We start from the raw sequence: 19,958 nt of genomic DNA on the forward strand, positions 1-19,958 counted from the left end.
AACATTTTTTTTTTTTTTTGAGACAGCATTTTGCTCTGTTGCCCCAGCTACGGTGCAGTGGCATCATCATAACTCAACGTAGCCACCAACTCCTGAGCTCAAGAAATCCCCTGCCTCAGCCTCCCGAGTAACTGGGACTACAGGCACACGCCACCATGCCCAGCTAATTTTCTAATTTTTTGTAGAGGTGGGGTCTCACTATCCCCAGGCTATCAACTTGTCTTCTAATTATTTATTTGCTTCTGGAGGAAGTAGAATATCAGTGGGAAAACCTACTGATTATTTGAGATTTCTGGTTGTCTACTTTCAGAATAAACAGGATTTTCCTATGTTTCTAGAATCTAGATCTGTGAAGAGTGGAAGTCAAAAGCTGGCCTCAGAAATCCACTTGCCAAGAAGGCAGGGCAGATGGGAAAGCATTAACTATTTGAGCAAACTTTTTTTTCCTCCTTCCTTGGATGACTTCTGGCATTGAATTGAAAACCATTTTTCCTTCTGCTTGGAAAAAAAATAAACTATCAAATATGAACATGATATACTTATAACTAAATATGAAAGGGCTTAGCAATGGACATCCTGTAAAAGCAGTATATTCCACCAGTAATACTCTTCTTATAGTCACTTATGAAGAGAAAAAAATGTTTAACCTAATTACCTTATTTAACCATCATCTTGCTGCAAACATTTCCTAATAAGATTTTGGTCAGTCTTTTTATACAGAAATAATTGGCCTAGCACTCAGCTACGTAGATGTGAGTACACAGTCTGGTTGTTTCTGAGAATAAACCATTTGAATGTGTATTAAGCACTCTGTTGATTGACGTCAATAGGGTTCCACTGGGGGTCTTAGATGTATCCCCTGAGGGTAAGAGAGGAATATTATAAAACATTTTCAGACACACAGTGCTGAAACAATTTGTTACCACATTCCAATGCCTGCACAAAGAGAAATGTTAAAGAGAGGCCTTTAGGCAGAAAGAAAATGATAACATATGGAAATACAGATTTACATAAAGAAACTAAGAGCATTGGAAGTTGGAACTACACGGGCAAATAAATAAGGGTTTTCTTTCTTATTGTTTAAACCTTTTTAAAAGATGATTGTTTAAACAAAAACAACTCATTGTGGGATGTATAACATACATAAAAGTAAAATTCATGACAACTGTATCATAAGGCCTGGACAGCAGAAATGGAAGTATACTGTAATATTGTAAGGTTCTTCTACTAAAAGTGAAGCAGTATAACATCATTAGAAGATAGACTAAGATATATACAATAAACTTTAAAGCAACTGCTAAAATAACAAAGCTGTACCTAAATCAGCCAAGAAAGGACATAAACTAGACACAGAAAAATACTCAATCGCGGTGGCCCCTGCCTGTAATCCTAGCACTCTGGGAGGCAGAGGTGGGCGGATCATTTCAGCTCAGGAGTTTGAGACCAGCGTGAGCAAGAGCGAGACCCCGTCTCTACTGAAAAAATAGAAAGAAATTAGCTGGACAACTAAAAATATATATAAAAAATTAGCTGGGCATGGTAGTGCATGCCTGTAGTCCCAGCTACTCGGGAGGCTGAGGCAGGAGAATCTCTTGAGCCCAGGAGTTTGAGGTTGCTGTGAGCTAGGCTGATGCCATGGCACTCTAGCCCAGGCAACAGAGTGAGACTCTGTCTCAAAAAAAAAAAAAAAAAGAAAGAAAAACACTCAATCCAAAAGAAGGCTAAAAATAGGAAAAGGGAATAAAGAACAGCAGGGACAAACAGAACACAAACAGCAAGGCAGACTCAAACCTGATGATATTATTAATCACATCAAATGTAAATGGTCTTAAAAACCCCCAACTAAAGGCAGAGATTACCAGAATGAATAAAAAACAAGAACCAACTAAATGCTGCCAATGTACTTTAAATATAAAGTCACAAATAAGTTAAAAGTAAAAGGATAGAAATAGAAATACCATGTTAACACTAGTTAAAATTTGAAAGCTGGAGTGGCTCTCTATAAAATCAGCCAAAGTAGATTTCGAGGGATAGATTTCAAAGACTCACCAGGGATAAAGAAGGTCATTTAATAATGATAAATGGGAAAAAGTAAAACTATCTGTATTCACAGAGGATATAATTATCTATATAGAAAATATGATGGAGTTTTTTAAAAAGTACTAGAATTAATGAGTTTAGCAAGGTTGCAGGATATAAGATCAATACACAAAAATGAATTATATTACTACATACTAGCAATAAAAATTGAAATTGAGGCAGGCAATCACACCTATAATCCTAGCACTCTGGGAGGCCAAAATGGGAGGATTGCTTGAGCTCAGGAGTTCGAGACCTGCCTAAGCAAGAGCAAGATCCCGTCTCAACTAAAAATAGAAAAAATTAGCTGGGCATGGTGGTACGCACCTGTAGTCCCAGCTACTTGGGAGGCTAAGGCAGGAGGATCACTTGAACCTAGGAGTTGGAGGTTGCAGTGAGCCACTGCACTCTAGCCTGGGCAAAAGAGCAAGACTCTGTGTCCCCCTCAACCCCTTAAAAAGTATATATATATATATATACATAATACTTAGGGATAAATCTGTAAGACCTATACAGTGAAAACTACAACATATTGCTAAGAAAAGTTAAAGAAGACCTAAATAAATGGAGACACACATTTTGTTCATGCGTCAGAAGACTCACTATTGTTAGGATGTCAATCTCCCCCAAATCTATACATTCAACATAATCCCAATCAAAATCCCAGGAGAATTTTTTGTTAAAATCAATGGGCTGGTTCTAGAATCTCTATAGTAATGTAAAGAACCTAGAATAGCCAAACAAGAAGAATAAAGTTAGAGGGCTAACACTACCTGATTTCAAGAACTATTACACAGCTACAATCATCAAAACAGTATTGGCTTTAAGACAGACAAATATATTAACTGAACAGAAAAGAAAGTCCAGAAATAATGCCTACACATTTATGGGCAACTGATTTATTTTTTATTTTCATCAACTTTAATGAATCTCCAGGAAATTATGCTGAGTTAAAAAAAAAAAGGCCAGTCTCATAAGTTTATATACTGTATGATTCTGTTGGGGCTCAGAAAGCAATACCCCAAAGACTGGTACTTTAACATGCTAAAATGCCTTAGAAGCTGCCTCACAATCAAGGTCTGTCTAACCTTGTCCTCCCCGAAGCATAGGAAAGGAAAAGGAAAAAAGAAGAGAATTTATCATGTTTCTAGATTACAACAGGTGCTTCATAGTTTCTGAAAACAAAATTTGTTTTCATTAACAGGCACTAAAAGAAAGACCAAGATACATCTAAAGATATTCTAAGCTTTATCTTTTCTAACTCTCTTCTTCCTCTTTTTTTTGTGGAAAGATTTTTATTTATTTTTAAATTTTTAAAAAATAGGTTTAGGGGGTACAAGTTAAATTCTGTTATGTGTATATATTGTATAATGGTAGAGTCTGGGCTTTGGTGTACCTATCACCTGAGTAGTGTCCATTGTACCCCATAGGCAATTTTTCATCCCTCATCCCCTCCCACTTTTTGAGTCTCCAGTAACCATTATACTACTCTGTATGTCCTTGTGTAGCGACAGTTTAGCTCTCACTTATAAGTGAGAACATGTGGTATTTATTTTTCTGTTTCTGGGTTACTTCACTTAGGATAATGGGCTCCAGTTCCACCCAAGCTGCTGCAAAAGCCATTATTTCATTCTTTCTTATTGCTGAGTAGTACTCCATGGTGTGTGTGTGTGTGTGTGTGTGTGTGTGTGTGTGTAATTCCTTCTCTCTGGATCTAGGGCAGGACATCTGCCCAGCTGGGTTTTGTGGTTTTGTGTATTTTTTTGTCTTTTTGTATTTCTTTTTTCTAGGGTAGAGAAAAAAGGTCTCACTGTGCTCAGGCTGGTGTTGAACCCCTGAGCTGCAGCTATCCTCCCGCCTCGGCCTCCCAGGAAGCTAGGATTACAGGCGTAAGCCACTGCACCTGGCCCACAAGCTCTTAATCAAATACGGGAGATTTTTAAAAATGCTTATAAATCATTACAATATATACTATAAGCATAAATATCAAAAGAGAAGTACCAAGAAAGTATAATGGAAGTTCAAAAAAAGAAAAGATTAACTGAATCTATGGAAAGAACCAGGGAGCCAGGAAAACCTTGAAAATGTAGGTAACACTTGAGAGAGAACTTGAAGATGGGCATTTCCACTGAGCAAAGGGCACTGACATAGGGTGTAGTGTGAAGACCTTGGACTCTAGAAATCCATGGCCTGGGTTTGAATCCCAGCTTTGCCACTCGCTAGCTTGATAACTTCATCCAAATTACTTAAATTCTCTATGCCTCTATTTTCTTCCTTTCTAAAATATAAAAATAGATATAAGAATTAAATGTGTTCATACATGAAGAGTACATGTAACAGTGCCCAGCACTTAACACTGTGTAAGTATTTGTTGTTATTATTGAGAAAATAACAAAAGTAGTTTGTATAGGTGAGAAGAAATTAAACCTGTTTGGTAAAAGCAAACAATTCAGTTTAAATATGCCTCCTCTTTCTGTGTCTCCTTCCCCCAAACCCAACCAGATATAAATGCTAGCAAATCACCTGCCATGTGGTGGGTATTTAGCAAATCTTCACAACCTTGCCATCCCCCTTTCCTTTTTTCTCCTCTTTATAGTTCTGCTTTGTGCTTCTCCTAAGGAACATATATTCTGCCTTGTATTACAATTATTTGTTATTATATTATCTGCCTCTTGTACATTTCCTGAGGGCAATGGTCACCTTGTGTATCTTAACTCTAGCCCCTAAACCTGGGTGTGCATGAGAAGCTCTTAGGGAACTTTAAAAAAATATAAATTGTTTAGGACCTACCCAGACCTAACAATCAGAATGTCTAAGGATAGGGCACAAATACATATTTTTAAAAGCTCCAGGAGGTTCTGATCAATCTATGAGTAGCATATTTGAGAGCCAGTGACCTACAGTGCTTAATGATAAGGTTGGTACACACTAAGCCACTGTTGAACTGACATAGACTGAATAATGGAAGATCAGGACCTAAAACTAGGTTAAAGTCATACCTTTCTTAAAGGCCTAAAAGGCCAGACTGGTTAACAGCGGAACAACAGAACCAACTCCCACCTTCCCAGCAATAATACCTTATCAGAAGCATGTTTAAAGCATCTCAAAGGCACTTTCATGCCCTTTCAGTAAATTGGCAGACATTAATATGCATTTAAAAAAACAGACATAGCTAAGAATAAGCTAAATATAAATTTTACTTATTCATTTTAAACAAGTGCTCAGTAAGTGTTGGGCAGTATATATAAAAGCACTTTAAAAAGTAGAATAAAATATGATACTATTACTTGGACACTAATTTGGTTTTTGTCATAGGACCACTGCAAAGCAAACAAACAAAAAATGTTCAGGTTTAATATGATTTTTCTAATTGAAAAATCTAAAAGGAATTCATGTTTTTAAACTGACAATAAACTAAAGAATACTTAATTCAAATGCTTACACCTATCTTTTTCTTCTACTATGGGTGCTGTTCTGGCACTAGAAACTTTCATCCAGGTCCAAACGAGTTAAACCAAAATCATGGAGCTTTAATTTTAAGCTAAGTTTCCAATACTGAGTTCCCACCAAAGTAGCACTATCTTACAATTAAATTAATACCACTTGCAGAAGAGAACCTCACATCCTCAGCACCAATCTGAACATGTTTTGGAAGTACTTACTTGACCATTTTCTGATTTTCTTAGAATCCTATTGCAGTTTGTTATCCAAGTAACCAGGGAAAAATATTTAAACTACTCAGAGCTATAATTCTGATATATTTTCCAGGAGTCTGAATTCCTTCTTGGGGCACACTACAGCTAATGGCTATGTGTCAGATTTACTTGAAATACACCCAAATCCTCAATATGTAGCAAGTAAACATTTACTCTTCAATAATTCCTCATCCCTATTCAGACTACCACTCAAGTCATCAAGATTTATAAGTTTTTGCCTCAAAATGCTATATCATCTCTAAACACAATACCTCAAAGACTAATAATAAAAGAAAAAATTTACCAACAGTGTAGACTCAAATATTATAAAGGGTTACCCGGCCAGGCTCGGTGGCTCACGCCTGTAATCCTAGCACTCTGGGAGGCCGAGGCGGGTGGATTGCTTGAGGTCAGGAGTTCAAGACCAGCCTGAGCGAGACCCCGTCTCTACTAAAAATAGAAATAAAAATTATCTGGACAACTAAAAATATATATAGAAAAAATTAGCCGGGCATGGTGGCGCATGCCTGTAGTCCCAGCTACTCAGGAGGCTGAGGCAGTAGGATCGCTTGAGCCCAGGAGTTTGAGGTTGCTGTGAGCTAGGCTGATGCCACGGCACTCACTCTAGCCTGGGCAACAGAGTGAGACTCTGTCTCAAAAAAAAAAAAAAAAAAAAGGGTTATCAAAGGATACTGCAGAAGATATGAGTCCTTCTTTTAAGTATTTAAAAACTGAGTAAATTCTATCTCTCTGGGGTGCTTTAGGTTACCTTTTCAGTACCCAGAGGACAGAAACGGATGACCTGTCAAGATTGGCAAAATTGTTAACATTTGATAACAAATCCAATATTGACAAGATTGAAAAAAAGAGGCATTCTCCTACTCTGCTGTTAGCAATATACATTGGTATAATCTTTTTTTGAAGAAAATTTGGCAATCTCCTCCAATTTTTAAATACATATTACCCTTTGACACAGTGAGTCCACTGTCTGGAATTTATCCTATAGATATACTTGGCAAAAATATGGACAGAAAAGGATGCTTGTTGCCATACTATTTGTAGTAACAAACTTGACACAACCTATATGTCTATGAATAATTAAGTTACTAGGTAAATTTCTTATAATGAAAGTACTATGTAGACATTAAAAAGAATAAAAAAAATTGTAAATGATAATATAGAAAGATTTTTAAGATACATGTGAAAAAATGAGTCTCCAATGTGATAAATATACACACATACAGAAAAACTGTATAAACATATATACACATATGCATTTGTAAAAGCGTCAACATATGAGGAAAAAGACAAAAATACTAAGAGGGATTGACTCTGAGAAATAAAACTTAGAGTAAGGAAGAAGAGAAAGACTTGTTAAATGTTAAAATTTGTCATCTAGATATAATATTGAAAAGCATATGAACCTTTGGAGAACTATTTAGTAGTTTCTTATAAAGTTAAATATATATCTGTCCTATGACTCAGTAATTCCACTCTAAGTTATCAGCACAAGAGAAATGCAAAATATGTCTTCAAATAGACTTGTATACAAACATTCACAGCAATCTTATTCACATAGCCCTAAACAGTAAATAACTGACATGTCCATCCACTGTATAACGGATAAACAGTTATATTTCAACAATAGAATACTACTTGGCAATAAAAAAGAATGAACTACTGATGGTGAGAGAAACCTAGATGAATCTTATATTCTTCTCAGTGAAAGAACCCAGACCCCCCCCCAAAAAAGAGTACATGTACATACTGCATGATTACATTTATATGAAGTTCTAGGATCAACAAAACTAACCTACAATGATAGCGGACAATGGTAGCCTGGTTGTGGTGGGGAGTGGGGCAGTGGTGGGGACAGTGTTTGAGGGAGGCCAGGGGATTAACGGAAAATAGAATGGAACGTTTTGGGGTGATGAAAATGTTCTTTGTCTTGTTTTGGCTGGTAGTTACCTGGATGTATACAACTGTCAGAACCAATTATCCACTTAAAGTGTACAATTCAATGGTTTTTAGTATATTCACGGAATTTTGTAAACATTACCACAATCAATTTTAGAACATTTTCATCACCTCAAAAAAAACTCCATACCCTTTAGATATCACCCTTCTATGTCCCACAGTCCTAAGTAACCACTAATCTACTTTTTGTCTCTAAGGATTTGCCTATTCTGGGTATTTCATAAAAACAGAATCATATAGTATGTGGTCTTTTGTGACTGCCATCTTTCACTTAGCAAATTGTTTTCAAGCTTCATCTATGTTGTAGCATGTGGCAGTACTTCACTGCTTTCATAGCCAGAGAATATTCCATAGTATGAATATACCACATTTGGTTTATCTATTCATCGGTTCATGATAGACACCTGGGTTGTTTCGCTTTTTGGCTATTATGAATAATGCTGCTATAAACATCAGTGTACAAGTTTTTGTGAGAACTATGTATTTTATTATATAAAAATTAAACCTAAATTTTAAGAAATATAGAAACATAAAAAATCATATTGTTATTATAAAGCAAGATTTCTGAGTGTTTGAGTGGATGGCAGAATAAAATATTTCAGAATGGTAGACAAGAAAATTATAAGGAAAACATGTTCTTTCAGAGGAGAAAAAAGTTATATGTCAATAAAAACAACTAAAGTGAAATGTCATACTCATCTCCTGTTGAAACAGAGGTTTCCTATATGAGTGAGGAACCTGTCTGAAAGGAGAATTTAAATCACTGTCTCACACGCAAACTACAGTATAACTCTTTGAAGGCTTCAGTGACCATACCACAGAAATATTTATCATCATCCTGACTTCACTCTGTCCCATTAACAACAAAATCAACACGGAAGTATTATCTAATTCTTTTGAGGGATAAGGGAAATAGTTTGGTCTATTTACCAAAGGCAGAAAATAGCTTTAAAATAATGTCCATGTAGCATTGGGCATAATATTTATATATAGATATGGTGCCTTGAGGCTGTCATATTAGAAAAAAATTATTTTCTTTACAAATTAAAGAATGTTCTTTTCCTGACATTGTTATAAATTATTTTTCATACTGTGACACATAGATTTTATCACCGGCCAAAAAACAAAAGAAAAACAGTTAAGTGTTTTACGAAAGGAAGCCATTGTGGCTTCCTTTTGTAAAAATAGTGGGAAGAGAATACTAGAAATTATTGTATTCCCTGCTCTCTTATGGAGACTCCTCTATATACTTTACATACACTTATTTCCTCATTTAATCCACAGAACAGCCTGATAAAGTAGGTTCTGTATTTTATTGCCATTTTACAGATAAGAAAACCAGGATTAACTAGCTAAACTATGTACTAAAGAGAGTAAAGAGGCTGGGATCAAACCCAAGACTTCATTCATATAGAATACATACCTAAAATTCAAGTACATCCCCTACATACCCCTTTCCATTCACAGCCACAATTCATGAAAGTTTATCTTCACTATTGCCACTTTCTCACTTCTAATTCTTTCTGAATCTCATGTGCTTCCATGCAAAGCGTGGAAAAATTTCATCAAAATTGCTCCAGGATTGCCAATGGCTTTACAACAGCCAAACCCTAAGGATACTCTTCACTCTTTATCAATCTAACTTTTGTGGTCTGATCTCTTACTTTTGAGACGCTGTCCTCCCTAGGCTAACTGACCATTTCTTCTCCTTACTTTTTTTTTTTTTCTTTTTGAGACAGGGTCTCACAATGTTACCCAGGCAAAAGTGCAGTGGTGTGATCATAGCTCACTGCAGCCTTGAACTCCTGAGCTCAAGCCATACTCCTGCCCCAGCCTCCCCAGTAGCTAGGACTATAGATGTGCACCACTGCGCCAGGCTAGTTTTTAAATTTTTTGTAGAGACAGGATCTCTCTCTGTTGCCCAGGCTGGTCTTGAAATCCTGGGCTCATGTGATCCTCCCACCATGTGATCCTCCCACCTTGGCTAGGATTACAGGTGTGAACCACCAAGCCACGCCCCCTTCTCATTATTCTTATTGGCTCTTGTTCTCCACTTAGACCTTTAATTCTGATGTCTGCTAAAAGCTAGGATTTTATTCTTGATTCTTTGTGTTAGATTTCTTTTCAACTTCAGAATTTCTATTTGCTTATTTTTTATTGATTAATATTCTCTATCTGATGAAATATCATTCTTGTATTTTCCTCTAGTTCTTTACACATGACTTCTTTTAGTTCTTTTTTTTTTTTTTCTTTTTTGAGACAGAGTGTTGCTTTGTTGCCCTGGCTAGAGTGAGTGCCGTGGCGTCAGCCTAGCTCACAGTAACCTCAAACTCCTGGGCTCAAGCGATCCTACTGCCTCAGCCTCCCGAGTAGCTGGGACTACAGGCATGCGCCACCATGCCCGGCTAATTTTTTCTATATATATATTTTAGTTGGCCAGATAATTACTTTCTATTTTTAGTAGAGACGGGGTCTCGCTCTTGCTCAGGCTGGTCTCGAACTCCTGACCTCGAGTGATCCACCCGCCTCGGCCTCCCAGAGTGCTAGGATTACAGGCGTGAGCCACCGTGCCCGGCCCCTTTAGTTCTTTTAACATACTTAAAATAGCTAATTTAAAGTCTTTGTCTAGTAAGTCCAATGTTTTGGCTTCCTGGGGGATAGTTTCTATTGACTGCTTTGTTTCCTGTGCATAGGCCATACTTTCTTGTTTATCTGCATGTCTCGTAGTTTTTTATTGAAAACTGGACGTTTAAAATAATATAATGTGACTACTCTAAAAATCAATCAGATTCGCTCCACTTCCCTGAATTTGTTTGCTATTATTGCCATTTGTTGTTGTTATTGTTTATTTAGTGATTTTTCCTAGTTCTATAAAGTCTATATTTTTTGTCACATATTGCCACTGAAGTTTTTTCTTGGTTAGCTTAGTGGTCAACTACCGATTGGGCAGAGATTTCCTTAAATGCCTGAACTAATAAGTCTCTGGTCTTTGCTAGATCTCTATATGTGTGTTGGGGTATTCAGCCAGGCAGCTTACAGCTCTACCTTAGCCTTTACTTCCTGCTTGTACAGAGCCCCAAGGTTGGCCAGAGGTAAGGACTTCTCAGTCTTTCCTGAGCACGCACACAGCTCTGACCGTTAGCACAGCCATATGTATGCATTTGGCTTTCTAGATTCCCAGAAATATGTCAAATCTTTTCAAAGACCCCAATGGACATCTCATTTCCCAGATTTTCCTTTTAAGGTTTTTGGTGATTTGGTTGTTTACCCCGATTGGCACCCCAGCTGACTACTTTGTTAAACAGTTGTCACTGATCATTTTTGACAAATGCCTCTAGGGGAAATTGTTTTGCACTGGGCAAGTTCTCAGTCAGGTTAAATAAAGATAAACCTTTCAAGTAGGGTTTACCAGGACATTGTCAGACAGGTCAAATAATGATAATCTGGGGCTCTGAAAGAGCTCCAACTGGTTTTACTACTTCAGTGCAGGCTAGGCTGCTAACCCTCCCCATGATTGCAAGCTGTTGGTTTTCAAGGCTACCACGGAGCTGTGGAGAGGTGAAGGTATTAAGGAAAGTGAAAATGCCACAAAGTTTGCTGTTCTTGTTGGATATTCTACTCTTTATTTTAAATAAACACCACCCCCATCCCCCCTCAGATTATTGTAACTCTTTGGTTAATTTCAAAGTTTTGAAAAAAGTTGATCTTGATAGTTTTTGCCAATGTTCTTGGTACATTTACCAGGGAGAGTTTTTGGATATTGCTATTTTGCCATTCCCCACGACATCACTCTCATTCTTCTCACTTTTGGACTTCTTTGAAAGATAAAAGATTGTTTAAAGCAGTAATAAAAATAGTATATTGTGGGTTTTATAATACATTTAGAAGTAAATGTATGGCAACAACACAAAGGATAGGAGGGGGCAAACAGAAATATGCTATTGTAAAAATATTACATTGTATCTGAAGTGACATAAACTATTTGAAGGTAGACTGTGTTAAGTTAAAGATGCATATTGTGAATCCTAGAACAACCACTAAAAATTTTTTTACAAGAAGTAATTCAGTAGAAGAGAGAAAATAAAATACTAAAAAGTACTCAATTTTAAAACGGCATACAAAAGAGAAAGAAAAGAACCAACGAGGAGACAAGACAAAAAGAAAACAAGCAGCAAGGTGGTACATCATATTGCAACTATTTGTATGCGTGCATATAGATCTGTATATGCCTCTCTCCATCTGTTTTCTCTACTAAATTATAAGCATACTAAATTTGAGTGATAAATAGAAACAAACCAATGTTAATCACTATAATGACTTCACCATTAATTCTAACTTCTCTATTTCAGAATTTATGAGAATTTATTAAATTTTATTAAATTAACTAATATAATAAAGCAATATGGAAAAAACACAAAGTCTATCTATCTTCACAAAAATAAATCACAGAATTTTAATGTCAAAAGTTATTTTAGAAATGGCATTGTACAAGTTTGTCATTTTACAATTAAGGAACTCAGAGTTAAAGTGATTAATTGACTGATAAAAATAGTCACATGACAAGTCAACAGAAGAGCCATAGCAAAATTCTCACTTCAAAAGTTCTAGTCCTGTTGTCTCAAGAGAATATAATTTCCATGCAACACCAATCATGTATACAACTACATAAAAATAATGTGCTCATTTCAAATGATTCTTATCTAGCTGGTCTAGCAAGATCTCTATTTGAAAACATCCTATTTGATAAGTTATATACCTATATCTGAAAATAATCAAACTTTTAAATATATATATTGTTGAATTTAGAGTTTCAATTAATTCAAATCCTCAATTAACCAAGATTATTGGAGTATATTGTACTTAAAGTAAAGTCTAAAATATTATAGTTAAACAATCATTTAAAGCACCAGCTACCAAGTTCAGAGAATACAATCTTCCATTCAAATCAATGACTAAATAATTCATACTTGTGGCAAAAATTATTTTTTTTTAAATTTATGAAATCTGTGGGTAGTCCTACCTGTAGCTCCCAGTGGGTGTCCCTTTGAAATCAATCCACCGCTAGGATTTATGACCCATTTTCCTCCATAAGTATTATCTCCTCTATCAACCAGTGTCCCACCTTCTCCTATAGAAGAAAAAATAACATTCAAAAATGTTACAAATAGCATTGGAACAAATGGTATGCTTTTTAAAAATTTCCACATAGCCAAGAATTTCTTAGAGCAAACATTTCTTAACAGTTCAAACTAACAACAATGTAATACAAGCACTTCTAAAAGTTAAGTAATAAATATTGAATAATAAAGGCTTATATTTTCAGAACATTTTCTGTATGAAACAAAAGCTATTTTTTCCTTGGAGCTCTCTGGCTTCCAAAATTGCTCCAAACACTATAAAGATTCAGACAGCCAGAAGAAAAGAACTGAAATGGATGTAATACTATGACTAAAATAATTATGCCAGCTTTAAAAATTCATAATTTTGCCAAAAAGTATTCATTTCTCTGCATTTTCAACTACACTGCCATATGCTATATAAATATTTTTAATAAATAGGGGAAAAACAGGAAAAAGAGAACGCTTTAATGAAACGAAAGGAAATGGCTGAACATACTTTTTAGCCACAAAAGTAAGGTTAAAAAAAAAATTGCTTCATATGCTTGGAGGCTTCAATGTTCCTATCAATTTCCTGGTCATTCTTCTAGATGGGTAAGAAGTAAATAAGAATGCATGTTGTATTATATAAAATATTCTCCAAAATGATATTTCTGATAAAGTAATAAGAGGTGGGACCTCCAAATAATGACGATAATGGTGGTAGCAGTGCCTTCAAAGGCAGCTGACAGCTTTTGAGCATTCACTCTGGGCCAGGCCTTGTTCTAATTATTTTTCATAAGTAGTCAGCCCTATATATTCATGGGTTCCACATCCATGAATTCAACCAACTCCACATCAAAAATATTCAGGGGAAATAAAATTCCAAAAAGCAAAGCTTGACTTTGTTGCATACCCAGTATTACACTGAATCCACAAGAATTAAGTGATGTATAGGCACTGTATCATTGTACTAGGTATTATAAATAATCTAGAGATGATTTCAAGTATATGGGAAGATATGCATAGGTTATATGCAAATCCTACACCATTTTATTTATGGGACTTGAGCTTCCATGGATTTTGGTATCTGTGAGATGCCCTTCAATGAACCCCCCGCAGATACTGAGGTAACAACGAAATTTATATAATTTAATCCTCACCCCTATGAAGTAGGTATTATCATTCCCATTTTCCAGATAAGCAAATGGATGCAGAGAAGTTAAGTAAGGCAAGGCAACAGCAAGAGATCTACGATTAATATTCAGGTAGCCTGGCTCCACAGCCTGTGTTTTTTTTGTTTTTTTTTTTTTGAGACAGAGTCTCGCTGTGTTGCCCGGGCTAGAGTGAGTGCCATGGCGTCAGCCTAGCTCACAGCAACCTCAAACTCCTGGGCTTAAGCGATTCTACTGCCTCAGCCTCCCCAGTAGCTGGGACTACAGGCATGTGCCACCATGCCCGGCTAATTTTTTCTATATATATATTTTAGTTGGCCAGATAATTTCTTTCTATTTTTAGTAGAGACGGGGTCTCGCTCTTACTGAGGCTGGTCTCGAACTCCTGACCTCGAGCAATCCACCTGCCTCGGCCTCCCAGAGTGCTAGGATTACAGGCGTGAGCCACCGCGCCCGGCCGCAGCCTGTGTTCTTAACCGATATATTATATTGCTTCAGAAACATAAGAGTTCCTCTACTGGTAAAATGAAATATACTAATCACAGAATTTCAGGAGACTAACACTTCTAACTTGGCTTTAAATCTAGGTGGCAGACAAAGAAAACCATTGGTTAAGACATTCTCTCTATTTTTTGGTATGTTTTTACCTTAGAACCTGCTATAAGGCTCTAGTCATAAGAGATAATCTATCTACTACTCTTACTTTCAGAACTACTAAATATTGTTTCTGTAGCAAGTTAATAGCAGACTGAACACAAGCTAACCCCAAAAGTGAATAATTTACCACATTTTTTTCAGAATACATACAATCCTATGAAGTATTAGAAGATTCCAGAAGGAAGTTAACTTGAGCTCATCGACTAAAAATGATCCAGAGATGAAAGTACTATAAATGAGCACTCTCATCTAGTAGCACAGATAAGAAAATAAATGTGTATATTATAATAATGTAACAATTATTATACCTATTATGTGCCAAAAACTAACCTGGGAACTTACGGATACAACAGTGAATGAAACAGACAAAAATCCCTCTCTCATGGAGTTTAACTATTATGGAAAGAGGAAAGAGGAAGAGACAGACAATATGTAAAATAAATAAAATAATAATACAGAGAGTGGTAATAAGTACCATGGAAAAAAGAAGGCAGGAAAGGGGTATAGGAAGAGTTGGGACAAGTAAGACAGTGGAGGGTGGGGGAGCAGGGTGAGGAGTTTACATTTTAAACAAAGTGACTGGAGAAAGCTTCCACTGAGAAGGTCATTAGTCAAACCCTGCAGGGAGTGAGGGAACAAATCATATGGGTATTATGAACAAAGGCCCTGAGGAAGGAGGGAGCCTCTAGGGTTGGAAGGAGGAGGCCAGTGTGGCTGCAGCAGAAGATTCAGAGAGAAGTAGGAGAAGTTAGAGAGACAGGACTAGGGAGTAAGAAGGGTAGGTCACATTTGGCTTGTAGCTCTGAGTAAGATCAGAAACTGCTGGGTTGTGAAGAGAGGAACGACACTGATCTGCTGTACCTCATAGCTGTAGTCTAGAGAAAAGATTGTGAGGCGACAAGGCAGAAGCAGGGGACCAGCCATGAGACTACTACAATAATCTAAATGAGAAACAACGCACGTCTGCACTAGGCTGGCAGCGATAGAAAGTGTTGAGATGTGGTCATATTCTGGATTTATTTTGAAGGTAGAGTCCATAGCCAACAGGATGTAGACATGGACTCAATGAGGGTTGTGAGAGAAAGAGAAATCAAGCCTGATTCTGTGACTTCCAGTTTAAGCAATTGGAAGATGGGGAAAATTGAGGGAGGAGAAAGTGTGGGAACTATCAGGAGCTCAACTTTGGACTTAAGTTTGAGATGGTTACTGAGACATCCAGAGAAACCCCTGAAAAGTGGACAGCTGGATACATGAGCCTAGGGATTAGGCAAGCAGTTCAAGCTAGGGGTGTAAATTTGAAAGTCATATGTAGAGAGATATATAGAGATATATGTAAAAAATACTTAACCTTGAGACTGTGCTCCAGTTCTACTAAGGCTGCATATGTTCATTACAGTTTATCTCTTCCACTGACTGTAACTGAAAACACTGGATAAAATACAAAGAACAAATACCTGAGGACTGTGAAAAGTAAGCAAAAGCAGGGGATCACAGACGTAGTTAAAACTTGGAAAAGTCACTGCATAAAGGTGAGTTCCCTCCAATTGTCTTTTTTTTGGGCTCTCTCTCTTAACAGCTTTGCCCCAAGGTTGAGCACAGCCCTATTACAGCATGACAGCAGGGACAGCAAAGGTAGCTAAAATTCTAATAGAAATCACATCTTTCTAACCAAAGGCACCATGGAAAGAAATCCCTGCAGACTGGAGAGTAAGAGAAGTCCACAGCTGAGAGAACCACAGAAGAGAATCCCCTAATTGTATACATGGACCTGTACAAGTCTCAGGCTCACTCTTGAGCTAATAAGGACACGCTTAGAGAACTAAACAAAGACTTTAACCACTACCTTCAGAAGGCGACACAGACCTTATCAGAACAAATTGGCTTGAGTGCTTGCTAAAGCAAAAACATCAACATTGTCCAGAGGATCTATACAATATAACATTCACCCTGACCAGGATACAATCCAAAATTACTTAATATACAAAGAATCAGAAATTTGCCAAAACTCAAGATTAAAAACAATCAACAGATGCAAAACCTGAGAAAGCCTAGATTATGGAATTATCAAAGACTTTAAAATAGCTATTAGAAAAAAAAATAGCTATTAGAACTACAAGGTAAAGAAAGTCACACTAGAAACGAACAAAAAGATACAAGTTTTCACCAGAGAAATAGAAACTATAAAATGAACCAAATGGAAGTCTTAGAACTAAAAATACAATATTTGAAATAAAAAACTCACTAGAATGGTTCGAGAGCAGAAAGAGGATGAAGTAGGAGTCATTGAATTTAAAGATACATCAATATAAATTACCTAATCTGAAAAACAGAGAGAAAAGGGACTAAAAAATGAACAGAGGCTGGGCACAGTGGCTCACGCCTGTAATCCTAGTACTCTAGGAGGCCAAGGCGGGTGGATGGTTTGAGCTCAGGAGTTCGAGACCAGCCTGAGCAAGAGCGAGACCCTGTCTCTACTAAAAACAGAAAGAAAGTAGCTGGACAACTAAAAATATATAGAAAAAATTAGCCAGGCATGGTGGCGCATGCCTGTAGTCCCAGCTACTCATAAGGCTGAGGCAGAATGATCACTTGAGCCCAGGAGTTTGAGGTAGCTAGGCTAATGCCATGGCACTCTAGCCTGGGCAAGAGAGTGAGACTCTGTCTCAAAAAAAAAAAAAATAATAATGAACAGAGTTTCAGGGACCTGTGGGACAATATCAAAAGGTCTAACATATGCATCATTAGAATCTCACCTGGAGGGGAGAAAACAATTGGGACAGAAGAAAACATTTTAAGAAATAATGGGCCAGGTGCAGTGGCTCATGCCTGTAATCTTAGCACTCTGGGAAGCCGAGGTGGGAGGATCACTTGAGGTCAGGAGTTTGAGACCACCCTGAACATGAGTGAGACCCCATCTCTACTAAAAATACAAAAGAAAATTAGCTAGGCAACTAAAAATAGAAAAAATTAGCCAGGTGTGGTGGCGCACGCCTGTAGTCCCAGCTACTCAGGAGGCTGAGGCAGGAGGATCACTTGAGCCCAGGAGTTTGAGGTTGCTGTGAGCTATGATGATGCCACTGCAGTCTAGCCTGGGCAACAAAAGTGAGACTCTGTCTCAAAATAAGTAAATAATGAAAAATTTAAAAATTAAAAAGAAGTATCTGGCACAGAGGTACATGCCTATAGTCCCAGCTACTCAGGTGGCTGAAGCAGGAGGATCACTTGAACCCAGAAGTTTGAGGATGCAGTGAGCTATGATTGCACCACTGCACTCCAGCCTAGGTGACAGAGAGAGACCCCATCGAAAGAAAGGAAGAAAAGGAAGGAAACGAAGGAGGGAAGGAGGAAAGGAAGGGAGGAAGGAAAGAAAAAATTTAGGAAAAGATACAGTATTAACTACAAAACCCAAAAAAATCTGAAATCCAAAATACTCCTTATTCCAAACATTTCAGGTAACAGATACTCGAATTAATAAAACAAAAAGGCAAGCCATAGACTGGGAGAAAATATTCACAACATACATATGTCAGACAAATAACTTGTATCCAGATGACATACATAAAAATTTTTACAACACAATAAAGACAAATAACCAATAACCAAAGGGCAAAGATAAGAACAGACTGTAAGGTTTTAAGAACGGAGTGGCCGGCGCCAGAGAAAGAAAGACGAGCAGAGTTGAAAGGGATAAGTAAAGAGGCTTTATTGGGGTGCTCCTGGGTGGGGGTAACAGGTCCCAAGAGAGGGGCCAGGGCGAGCCTCGTCGTCCCACGAGTGGGACCAGAGAAGCCGCCCCGCCCAGAAGTCTGGGTGGGCTTACATACCTTTTTAGGGGTGGGGGATGGGAGTTTCTCTGGAGGGAAGGCTTCCGCGGGAAGAGTGAGGAATTTCTTCCTTTCAGCTTTAGGGCGGGTATGGAGGAGTAGGAGGGGCTTCTTTTTCCATTAGGGAGGGGAGGGGTACCCGCCACCAGCCTTACACAGACACTTCACAAAAGAAGACATGGATGACCAATAAGCACATGAAAAGATACTCAACATCATTAGTCATCGGGGATATGCAAATTAAAATAAGATACTACTATATATTCTTCAGGATAGCTGAAATTTTTTAAACTGACTGTAGGGACCGTCCCTGGGCAAGAATTGGCCTGAGCCCAGAGTTAGGGAAGCTGGACGTGTTCCTTGGGTCCAAAGGTCAATAGGTCCAGAATGCTCCTTGAGGCCAGAAGTCAATAGGTCCGGACACGGCCTATTGACTGCTGAATGCTTCCTGGAGCTAGAGGTCAATGGCCTATTGAACAGACAAACTGTTCCCTATGGCAAATAGCCAAGGGCCTAAGGTCTTGCACACAAGCCAAGGCATGTCTCATTGTCCTGCGTGGTAATGAGGTCCAAAGGTTAAGATGCAAACGTCTGCCTTCCTTGAGCAATTTCCATAAGAAATGGAACATGTCACCTCAGGGCTCTAAAGATAGTCACATACCAGGAAGTAGCTGCTGGACAAAAGGAGTATAAAAATAAAGCGACTGGTGCTTTCGGAGCTGCAGTCTTGTACGTCTTTGTGTGTCTATGTGTTTCTTTATGTGTCTGTATGTTTCTTTCTGTGTTCATCCCCCGTTCTGTAATTGGGCCGCTACACTGACTGTATCAAAGTGTTGGCATGGATATAAAGCAACTAAAATTCTCCTATATTGCTGATAGTAATGGAAAATAGTACAACCACTTTAGAAATGAAAAAAAATCTAGATCCCACCAACTAGTTTTTCCATTTTCCTTTCTGCCAGTCTTTATTCAAACACAATATGAAATAGTTGGAATTACATATGTAATTTTAAATCCATTTTCATTTAATAGTACATTATAAGTACTTCTGATTTACATAATATAAATTATTTGGACACTCTGTTATCTCAGCATTGATACTGTCAAAGACTACACATTCTAAAAAGTCTAGTACCAAAACAGCTTATGTTCACTCCTTATGGTATGGCAGAGCCAACATGGAGGAAAAGATAATTAGTTAATTCTGTTGTTTAATAGTGAAAATGAAGTTTTCTCAATGAAATTTACCCAATCTCCCCTCTTCAAACATATTACCTTCTGGACAGAGTCCCAATGCTTCATAAGTAATGAGTTCATTGGAAGAAAAGCAATCATGAAGTTCTATTACATCAATATCACTTGGTCTCAAGCCAGATTTCTCATAGCATTTTTTGGCAGCTTCTTTACTCATATCAAAGCCAGCCTAAAACCAAAACCATATATAAATAACTTAAA

General features: G+C 37.4%; 1 protein-coding gene across 1 annotated transcript in view; it reads right to left on the bottom strand.

Moving 5' to 3' along the window:
• Window positions 1–19,958, bottom strand: part of SCP2 (sterol carrier protein 2) — a 103,238-nt gene that overhangs the window by 34,667 nt on the left and 48,613 nt on the right. Inside the window, exons 10-11 of the mRNA XM_045547999.1 lie at window positions 19,779–19,926; window positions 12,772–12,879 (exon numbers count right to left, since the gene is read on the bottom strand). Of these exons, the coding sequence (XP_045403955.1) occupies window positions 12,772–12,879; window positions 19,779–19,926 (256 nt within the window). The remainder of the gene's footprint in view (window positions 1–12,771; window positions 12,880–19,778; window positions 19,927–19,958) is intronic.

Source organism: Lemur catta, chromosome 3 (genome assembly GCF_020740605.2).
Source record: "Lemur catta isolate mLemCat1 chromosome 3, mLemCat1.pri, whole genome shotgun sequence".
NCBI lineage: Eukaryota > Metazoa > Chordata > Mammalia > Primates > Lemuridae > Lemur > Lemur catta.